The 11,302-nt window shown below is 36.8% G+C and overlaps 1 protein-coding gene across 1 annotated transcript; it reads right to left on the bottom strand.

Annotated features, from left to right (window-relative positions):
• Window positions 780–2,513, bottom strand: LOC107633575. The gene is made up of 6 exons (XM_016337186.1): window positions 2,363–2,513; window positions 2,171–2,244; window positions 1,942–2,078; window positions 1,687–1,863; window positions 1,155–1,353; window positions 780–923 (listed from the first exon to the last, which is right to left on the bottom strand). The coding sequence occupies exons 1-6, from the start codon at window positions 2,511–2,513 to the stop codon at window positions 780–782; spliced, it is 882 nt and encodes a 293-aa protein (XP_016192672.1).

The following is an 11,302-nucleotide window of genomic DNA, read 5'->3' on the forward strand; positions in this document are numbered from 1 at the left end:
CGTTTAACCCTATGTCCGGGTCAGAGTATGTTCAATACTCCGTTTGCCGACTAAACATCAAAAAGAATCCAAAGAACAATATAAGACTAACATGATTACAACTGCAAATAGGAAGACCACCTTAAAAATTTACTCAACATTATATGAATAATAAGTTTCATAGATTCAACATCGGTACCATAAAAAGCTACACACATATATAGATAGACTTTCATATTAGAAGAGTTTCTAATATATAAGCAATAAAAGACTTCAATCCTTTATTAACTGATACCAGTAAACTTTACTAACATTTTTTTATTCTATCTAGATTTTAACTACCTAATGAAATACCTCCCATACATCATGCACCTCGTCTAGATAGTTGTGATTACTTTTCCAATCCACTCTTCGAAAGATTATAATTCAAGCACAAGGTTCATTTAAATGATGAGTAGTACATATAGGATAAAAACAGAAAGATAAAAATATTGAATAAGCTTTGATATTTGAGAAAAGTTTGAGACTGGTGCAAAGCATCAAAAAATTTTTGCATTGAATCTGCTTCCATCACTGCTTTTGCTTGTGCTTCTGACATTCTGTTCTCCCCCACCGCTTGCTCTGCTAACCTTTCTACTTCTTCAATTGCAGCCTCAGATTTTAATACTTTTTCTGATTCAGCTTCTTTCATTATTTATTCTTGTTTCATGTTGCAACCTTTCAGTTGAACTGGACCAAATAAAAAAGTGATGATTATTTATTTTTGAGATATTTAATGTGAAATGTAAACATTATTTCAATTAAGGATGGAAAACTTGAAAGCTAAGATTGAGAGATCTCAGGACAACCTTTTGTTTTGATATTTGTGCTTCATGGTAAAACTCCATTATTGCTTTCTTAGGCCCTACTACTTCTTGTCTTATGACTTCATCTTCCATCTTGTCCTACAAAATTGGAAATAATGATGCATTACATAACACTGTTCACCCTTTGTGCACATAGAACTTGCATGGTCTTTTATAGCAATATATAATTCCTAGGACAATTATGTCCTTGTTCCTAAATACCCATTTATCATGTACTCTGTCATGATGGTAGAAACAAATTTGGTATGTGTTTAGTGTATCTAATAAGCAATGAGCACATTTGAATTTTTTGATCCATAGTTGACTTACTAGTAAGAACAAGGGCTCATCATCATCCGAGTTTAAATTATTTGATGATGAAGATCCACCAAGTGTTTGTCTAGAATGTAAATTTTCATAAAATGAGATGGAATCATTGTTGTCTGGACTCTCATTTCCAGAGCTTAATGGCGGGTTGCTGTTTTCTTCATAATCCAACTCAACTTCTGGGTAGTTATTAATGCGGACCCTGTAACAAGATTGATAAAAAATAAACCACGTTATACATGAATGCAAAGTGATATTCACAAATAAAAGAAAGATAAAAAAAATTTTTAAATTAATCCTTCAAATTTTTTTTTAAATATTTTGATTCTAATAAATTTTATTTCATTATAAGTCTCAAAAAATTACTGTTGTTAAATAAATTAGTCTCAAAAAATAAAAAATCATATTATAAGATAATTTAATAGTCATTATAGAACAACCAATGAAAATAATAAAATTTTATTAAAAAACTAAAATATTTGTTCTACTTTTTTTTAAATATCAATTTAGGTATTTATTCTAAAAATATGCGTACCGTGGATTATGGTTGAGTGGAGATAGACGTCGATACTTATATCTTTGAGCCGCTAAGGCATCCCAATAAGAGGTCATATTCCCTTTGTATATAACATGAACACGAAAGTGAGGTGGCAACCATTTCAATACAGTAGTCTCAACATCATCCTCTCGATTCTTCTTTTTCTTGAATATCCTTCCAAATTCAATTGGAATTCAATTAATTAATTAATTAAGAAAACAAATGAATTAAACTATGTTATATTATATAAACCTGGAAAGTGCACTCTTTCTGCTTCTCTTAGTTGATGAGCCAAGAACTAATACTCTAATGTCCACTTGAGAGGACACATATTCAAGGATTCCAGCTGCCACATTCTCGTCGCGAACTATCACTACCTCGTATTGCACCTGCATTATCATATACATGCTCGCTCATCACATTGTGGGGTAAAAAAATTAATTAGTAGTTAATAATTAGAATAACTAGTGTAAAATAATACATTTCTTTCAGTACAACAGCTACGATGTGGAATTAGCATTTCCATAACCTCATCATCGGATTGCGCCTGGATACCTAGATCGAACACAAATGAATGTGTTTCGAGTTAGACACACACATACAACATGAACACGTACATAATATATATTAAAAAGAAAAATTATGCGCGCACCAAAAATCAGTGAGTAAGTACCTGTTGGTGGGGTTCGAACAACATGGATTAGTATGACAGGGTTAACACCTATAAAATTTCTATTCACGAGGGCCCAATTGAGAGCAAGTTTACTGGGTTCTTTATTGTCCACTGCTATGGCTACATGCCCTCTTGCATAATCTCTCCACATTCTTAGTGATTATGTTAGTAGTGTATAGCCACTAGTTCACTACTACAACACACAGGAGTTTGCATACATAAGCGTCTCTTAATTATTATCACTAAATAAACAAGAGAGTTATATTATATTATGTTATATATAACAAGATCGAAAAAGGATGAATCTGAACTAACTAAATCCGTAAGAGTAGGAGAAAAGTATGAAGAAGCCAGTGACTACTTGTTAGTTATTACTGATTCATTCCAGATCTCAGTTCTCTTCTCTTCCCTGTACACACAGAATTGACAATAATGGGCTTTAACACTGACAACACTGGCCCAAACAGTAAACCCAACAGTCAAAAATAAAAAAGTTCTGATCCAAAATGGTAAGAGGAAGTATTAGAAAAAANTCCTTAAAAAAAGATGAGACACGGAGACACATTGATGAGATACAAATATTTACTCATTTATCCTTAGTAATTTACTCTTGTCCTTATTCCATTGGTGATAATATAGGGGTAAAATTGATATTTAGTTTATACTAGTGTGTCTTGTCCAATATCACCAAACACAATAAAAAATTTGTATATCTTTGTGTATATGTTTCTTTGTGTATTTGGGTCTGTATCCATGTATTTGAAAGACAATAAACAAACGCAGTCTTAGTGATGAAGTTGACATGACTTGCTTTTGAGAGTATTTTTTGATTTTTTTAACTTATTAAATACAAATTATTACGATAAACTAACTATATCAACTAATTGATTTGATTAGATATTTAAATATCGAATTAATTTATTATAATTTATATCAATTTGATTTGGTAGTATTTTTTAATTTATTTCTTTTAATATTTTATTAGTATTTTTTTAATTTATTTTTTAATTTATTCAAATTTATTATGTGTATTAATTAATTTGATTAATTTATTAGTCATTAAAATAATAAATCTATGAATAAAATAGACAACTGGAATATTTTTAACTAATAATCAAATCAAATTAAATCAAATCATATATATTGAGGCAAATTCAAATCATGTGAATTAAGGATTAAACTAAAATAAAATAATTTTTTATTTATTGAAATTGAATTCAATAAATACAAATTAAATTTGTTAGATAATTATGGACTTTTGGTCTATTATATATAAATGGCTACACAAAATTATAAGAATCATCATTTTTATTATTCTTGCTATTTCAACTCTTCTTTTCTTCTTTTTTTTNTTTTTTTTATGTATAATTTTTTTTATGTATAATTTCTTTTATGTATAAATGTACTCAAAATGAGAAGGCACAAATGAGTGTTTCATTGATTGTTTGTTTGATAAATACTATAACCCGAAAATATCTCAATTTAGGTATTCTACTACTGTCGATGGAAGTTAAACCTGTAGTAATTCAAGGTGGCAGTGTATTTTTTATAGTATTGGATAGAAAAATATTTATTAAAATAAATATACCCAATGTATTAAATTTTATTTCTCAATTATTAGATTTTTATGTCAGTCTTCTGAATTCTTTAAAGACACAAGACAATAAAATAGGTTGACTTTAATACCATTAGAAGCTAAATTTAATTGTTCAAATAAGCACCACTAATTATGTTAATAGAGTAATTTTTCAATAATAATGTGATTGGCATTTTAATTTTCTCGAATAAATTCATTTCAAAATGTAAGAATTACACTCAATTATGCTAAAATTTTAAAGATAATATAAAATTTCACAACAAAATTAACATTCATTAAGAAAATAAATTTATTTATGACTCTTTCTTAATTATAAATAATAACAAGACTTAGGAAAAAATATTAGCGTCATCATTCTTATTACTAAGTCAAATATTAGGTATTTGATAGTTTCATAAGTGAAAATTATTAAGTAATAACATAAAAATTAACAACGAACAAGCAATAAAGATTCATAAAAAATCTATTATATATCATCAATCTTATGATTAAAATATGTCACATATCATATTCTCATCTGTTCTATTTATTATCTATTCTATTATATAAAAATTATGTTTCTGCACTTAATGATGGAGTTGACGTAGCATTCTTCTAAGAGTGTTTAGCAATTTATTTTTTTAACTCATTAAATACAATTTATTATGGTAAATTAACTATATCAACTAATTGATTTGGTTATATATTTAAATATCACATAATTTATTATAATTTATATCAATTTTATTTGGTAGTATTTCTTAATTTTTTTTAATATTCTATTAGTATTTTTTAATTTATTCTTTTTAATTTATTAAATCAAATTAATTATACTAATTATCTGTATTAATTAATTAATTTAATTAATTTATTAATCATTAAAATAATAAATCTATGAATAAAATAGAAATAAAAATAAAAAAATCTATTAATAAATTATATTGTGTATATTTTATTTTTATTTTTATAACGGATTGTTTGATGACGATTCCGTTCTTGTTTTCTAGTATCACTCCGGCCCCTCCCGAGTTGGTGTTGGACGAGCCGTCCACGTGTAGTTTCCAGATTTCAGCTGTGGTGTTTCCCGGGGTCATTTCAGCGATGAAGTCTGCCATGGCTTGTGCTTTGATCGCGTTACGGGGCTTGAAGTCGACCTGGAATTGAGATAGTTCGACAGATCATGCTAGCATTCTTCCTGCTAGATCTGGTTTTTGCAATAGTTGTCGTACTGCCTGATCGGTTCAGATAGTAATGGGGTGAGCCCGGAAGTACTGTCGAAGTGTCGGGAGGCCGTGAGCAGCGCAAAAGCGTGTTTTTTTCTTAAAGTGTTGGAACGCTTCTACGCATTCTGTTTCCCATTTGAAGGGGATTCCCTTTTTCATGAGTTTGAAGAAAGGGATAGCTTTTTGGGCTGAAGCGCCGAGGAAGCGGGAGAGGGCTGCTAGCCGTCCGGTCAGTTTCTAAATGTCTTTAAGGTTTTCTGGGCTGTTCATCTCGAGGATAGCTTTGCATTTCTTGGGGTTTGCTTCGACCCCGCGCTGGGTGATCATGAATCCAAGGAATTTTCTAACTTCCATCCCGAATGCACACTTTGTCGGGTTAAGGCGCATCCGGTATTTTCTCAGTGTTCATTATTAGTTCAAGATCGCCGATGAGCTGCTCGCCTGACTGGGTTTTGGATAGCATATCGTCGATCTAGCTTGGTTCTGGATAGGTCTTGCAATTTTTTGTTAACAAGCCTTTGGTAAGTGGCTCCTGTGTTTTTTAATCCAAAGGGCACGATTGTATAGCAGTACGTGCCGTCGGGAGTGATAAAAGCCGTTTTATCTTCGTCGGGTCGGTGCATGGGTATTTGGTTATACCCGGAGTAGGCGTCCAAGAAGCTGAGGTATTGGTGCCCAGACGCGGCGTCGACAAGTCCGTCGATATTCGGAAGGGGAAATGCGTATTTTGGACAGGCTTTATTCAGATCTTTGTAATCGACGCACATTCACCATTTTCCATTTGCTTTTTTTACTAACATGACGTTGGCCAGCCAGGTCATATAATTTAACTCTCGGATAAATCCTACTTCGAGAAGGGCTTTGACCTATTTCTTGACCTCGGCTGCTTGGTCTGGGGATATTTTTCGTCTCCTTTGTGCCACAAGCTTGGCTTTGGGGTCCACGGCTAGTCGGTGGAACATCAGATCGGGGTCTATGCCCGACATGTAGGCCGAGGAGAATGCGAATAGATCTCTGTTCCGTTTCAAGAGGCTCACGAGATCTTCCTTGAGGTCATATGGGAAGTTCCTGTTGATGAACGTGTGTTATTACTTGGTTTGCCCTATCTGTAGTTTTTCCATGTCTCCCTCCGATTTTGGTCTAGGCTGCTCGTCTTGTCGGGCATCAAGGTCAGCGAGAAAGATGCCGGCCGCATCACGGGATCTCTTTTAGAGGCCTAGACTGGTATTGTCGCATTCTACTGCGATTTCTCGGTCTCCGTGGATTGTTCCGATGGTGCCGTCGTCAGCTATAAATTTTAGGAGCAGGAATTTGGTGAAGATGACGGCAGAGAGGTCATTGATTGTTTTCCTCCCGAGAATGACGTTATAGGCAGTGGAGTCCTTGAGGACTACGAACTCGGATAGGATTGTCTTCCTTTGGCTTCCGGTTCGATGGTGAGTGGGAGGATTGTGGAGCCGTCTGGTTTGAAGAAGTTGTCTCCGAGTCCTGTCACCCTGTTGTGGTAGGCCTGTAGATTTTTATTCCGAAGTCCGAGCTTGTCGAAAGCCCCTCTGAAAAGGATGTTGGAGTCTACTCCGGTGTCGACTAGTGTTCTTCTAACTAGTCCTGTTCCTATCCTTGCGGAGATAACAAATGGGGCATCCTCTGCCGAAGTGCCGTGTTGGCAGTCGTCGGGGGAGAACATTATCGCTTCTGTGGTAGTGAGGGTTGGGGCTTGATTTCGGACCGCCATAATTTTGAGGTCCATTTTCAGCGTTGATTTTGACTTTCCTTGTGTATTTTTTCTTGTGATGAGGTTTACAACTATGGTGGGGTCCATTTTTGGGCTTTCCCGGGGGGTTTGTCGTTGTGTCCTTGGGTTGCGTCCTTCACGCTCTGGTGACCTATCCCTTTCTGTGCGTTTCAGTTCTCTGATGATTTTGGTGAATTTGGGGAGCTTGCCGTCTCGGATGGCTTGCTCGAGCGCGTCTTTTAAGTCAAAGCAGTCTTGTGTTCTATGCCCGTATCCTCGGTAGTAGTCGCAGTATAGGCTTTTGTTTCTGCATGTTCTCTCTTTAAGCTACCGGGACTTTGGGAGGATGCCCCGTTCTGCTATTTAGTGGTAGATCTCGGTGATGGAAGCTGGCAAGGGGGTGTAATTAGAGAATTTTCCTACTCTGGGGGGTCGGTTCATATTCGTTGGTCTGGGGTATTCCTTCTAGTTTTCTTTCGGTGGAGGGTTGTGACGAGGTGCCGTGTTGCCGTTTTGCCGTTTGTTGGCAGCTACGACTTGGCTCACCTCTTCATCGTTTATGTATTCCCTAGCGACGCTCTGAATCTCGAGCATGGTCCAGACCGGCTTGCTTGTGAGGTACTTCCAGAAGTCTTCATTCATGAGTCAATTAGTCAGACAAAGGCTTGCAACTGAGTCCGTAAGCCCGTCGACGGTTAGGCACTTGTCGTTGAATCTATTTAGGTACTTTCTCGTGGATTCGTCTTGTCTTTGGGTGACTCCCAACAGGCTGATGGGGTGTTTGGCTTTGGTGATTCTGGTGGTGAACTAGGCCATAAACTTCCTCGAGATATCGTGGAAGCTGGCTATGGACCCGTTCGGGAGGACGTTGAACTACTTGATCGCGGGTCCGGCTAAGGTCACTGGGAAGGCCCTGCATCGAACCCTGTCGGCGGCCCCTTCCAGGTTCATCCTGACCTTGAAGGTCCTTAGGTGTTCTTGGGGATCTTTGGTTCCGTCGTACTTCATATCCGTGAGTTTGTCGAAACCCTTCGGGAGCTTGACTCTTAGGATTCTTTCAGTAAAAGGGGTGGCCCCCATGATTATGTGTTCGTTCTTCGTAAGTTTGGTTTCCCGGTGGTGTCGTCGATTGTCTTCATCGTGTCAGTGCTCCGAGTCTCGGGATATGCTGCATTCGTGCCTTTTGCTGTGTCATTGTTCGGGTGACCTGTTATGTCTGGTATCGCGATGGGATCAGTTTTTGGAAGTCGCGTGGCTTCCGTGTTCTGCGTGATACCGTTCTTTGGTTGCGACTCGGCCTTCGAGATCTTGCATCCGAAGGCAGAGATCTTGGATTATCTGGACCGCCTTTTCCCCCAAGGCATCGGGGGCTTGGGTTTCAGGCTGCAGACGGTTGTCCTCTCTTGATTGCTGCTGGGGCGGGGTCGATTGACATACGGTGCTTGTTATTCTGCGATGGTCGGGTGGGGTGGCCTCCCGACATTTGAGATTTTGTGTACGTGAGTTGTGAGGGCTTGGGGGTTGCTCCTCGGGGTTATCCGTCATTCCGTCGTGACGTTGCAAGTCCCCATAGACGGCGCCAATGTACAAGATGTCTCTGGTATAGGTTGTGAGATGGATCGAGGACTTGCGAGTCGAGGTGGTCGCCGAATTATCTGACTGGAGCAATGGGGGATGGTACCTGCAAAGACACTCCGACGCTCAAGTCAGAATGGATCTGAGAGGTATAAGGTGTGTAAAATGAGTGACGTACCTGAGGGAACCTGAGGCTCCCTTTATATAGGTGGAGGTAGCTTATCTTATCTTATCTTATTTGATTAAGGTAAGGGAGATATTTGAATTTGATTGTTGGTTATGGGATTGAGAGGGCCGATTTTGGGGCCTTCTAGAAGAAGGGGCTGGCTTGACCCGTAGACCGAGTCGGGAGGCCGTTTCGAGTGGGGGACCCGGGGACCGGGTCCGTAACAGATTAATAATATAAGCATGAGTTTGATCTTTACCATATTCGTAGATGAAGTGCATAGTAAATAAGAAGATGGCTAATAAAAGAATAAATGGTTAAAGTTTTTTCAATGCTAACAGACGTAGTATATAATATGTGTTCTATAACTTTTTTGGATTTGATTGTTTTTTATTATTATATGTTGTTCTATTTAATTTATGCTAATAAAGCTTATGATGATCATCTTATTGTGTAAAAGTTGTAGGTGTTATATTTATTTTGTATGTTCTTAAATCCCATGTCTATGATGAATATTTGTGACTGAATAATTATTAAAAGAAATCGGTTTAATATCTATTTATATTCTATTTAAACTATAATAGTGAGAAAATATTTTTTTAAAATAAATAAAGCAATTTTTTCATAAAAACAGTTTAAATAATTGTGAAATTAGATTATACCATAGATAATGATAAATATATTGGTATAGATATGCTATAAAAAAATTATAGGAATATTATGTTGTATTATATAATTTGGTTATATTTTTCTTATCTTCAATATAGATTATTTGAATTGGCATATTTCTAAAACTTGTTATTCAAATGTTTTTAAATTATTAAATCAAATCAATTACAACTAATTAATTAGGTTGATTAAATATCTAGATATCTTATAATTTATTATAACTTAATTTATAAAGATACATCACTTTTACAGTTCTATTATTTATGTAATACATTCTAGAAATAATTTTTGCAAGTTATAATTTATTTTTTATTTGTATATTCAATTTTTAAGAATATTTTTTTAATTTTTTATTTATAAATAGATTATTTTCTATAAAATAGATACATGTTGTAAATTTACAGATACAACAAATTAATTGTTACACTATTAAATATATTATTAGAAATAAATTATTAAATATAAATTAGTAAAGAATATATAGTACTTAGTAAATTATCATAATCACATTTAAAGGTATCTGATCCGGCCGTTACGAATCCAACATCATAAATCGGCATTATCATTCATAACTCGGCATTATACACGTTATTATTCAGAAAGCTGGCATTATAGTTCGGCGTTACAGTTATTAATGGGCAATCAATGTCATTAATCGGCCACTTACGTTACAACTCAGCTTAACGGACTGCTTTCCAAATGTGAAACGTCCAACCTAACATCTCACCCTTATTATTGCTCTTTAATACAAGCAATAAAGCAGAAGCATAACCGACTTGCACATAGCCACCCATAAAAGGTATGATCTTCCATCCTAAAAGGACACATTGAATTCTCAATACTGACTTAAGCTTCGGAGTGCCTTTGCAGGTACACTCCCCCCTTGTTTCTTGCTCGCTAAAAGCTCTACGCGATTGGACATCCCTTTGGAGTAAAGCTCGGATTACCGCAAAGCTCAAAGGTCGGTACCGAAGATAACAACTCGGCGTCGTTTCCCAGAGACCGAGCTCTCCCTCCAGGTCTCCATACAAGAACAATTGGCGCCCACCGTGGGGCCGAGAATATAATCCCCTCCATATATCGTCGGCCTCGAGGTTCTCGTTTGAAGTCATGACTGAACAACTTCCACCCACACCATCCGAGCTCCTTCAGATGGTGACCGAGTTGCGGCAAGCCAACCAGCGCATGGCCGAAGAGAACCAAAGAATGGCAAATCAAATTGCCAACTTGAATAACACCCGGATCGAAAACAACAACGATCGGCAAGAACCGACAGGAGAAACCGAGCATCAGTCAGGACCAACACACGTCTCTGACACTGTTTGGCATGAGGAAGACCAACCCGAGCATGATGAGGAAGCTCGGCCAGAAGATGAGAATGACCACCTGGAAAGCTCTCCTGGGCCCTTTACGGCTAAAGTGATGAATTTCGTGCTGCCTAGGAGATTCACTTTGCCGACCACCCTAACTCCCTATGATGGGTTGGGTGATCCGAAGAAATACATCAAAAAATTCACCTCCATAATGATAGTAAACAATCAGGCAAGGCCAGCAAGAAAGCCTCAGGGATTACATGACGCGCTTCACAAAGATAGCCATGAGTATACCCGACCTCCACCCCGAGGTGAAACTGCACGCCATAAAAAGCGGACTGCGACCAGGAAAATTCCAGGAAACTATTGCTGTAGCCAAACCTAAGACCATGGCCGAGTTCCGTGAAAAGGCTAAAGGACAGATCGACATCGAGGAACTCCGACAAGCTCGGAAAACAGAAAAGCCTCATTACAGAGACGACGACATAACGCGAGACAACAAGAAGAATTTCAAATCAACTCCACGATATAAGTCCTACACTAAATTCAACACCAAGCGCGATGACATCATCAAGGAGATCTTGAATTCAAAATTAATCAAGCCATCAAGAAAAGCTGGTAGTTACCCAGATTCAAAAGGCGCGGACCGCTCAAAATACTACTCTTTCCATCAGAAGCACGGA

Source organism: Arachis ipaensis, chromosome B03 (assembly GCF_000816755.2).
Source record: "Arachis ipaensis cultivar K30076 chromosome B03, Araip1.1, whole genome shotgun sequence".
Classification (NCBI taxonomy): domain Eukaryota; kingdom Viridiplantae; phylum Streptophyta; class Magnoliopsida; order Fabales; family Fabaceae; genus Arachis; species Arachis ipaensis.

Coding starts and splice junctions, on each gene's coding strand:
- LOC107633575 (XM_016337186.1), bottom strand. CDS start 2,513: ATGTGGAGAGATTATGCAAGAGGGCATGTAGCCATAGCAGTGGACAAT. Junction 2,079..2,170: donor GCTGTTGTACTGAAAGAAAT/GTATTATTTTAC, acceptor ATGATAATGCAG/GTGCAATACGAGGTAGTGAT. Junction 1,354..1,686: donor CCACTCAACCATAATCCACG/GTACGCATATTT, acceptor ATCTTGTTACAG/GGTCCGCATTAATAACTACC.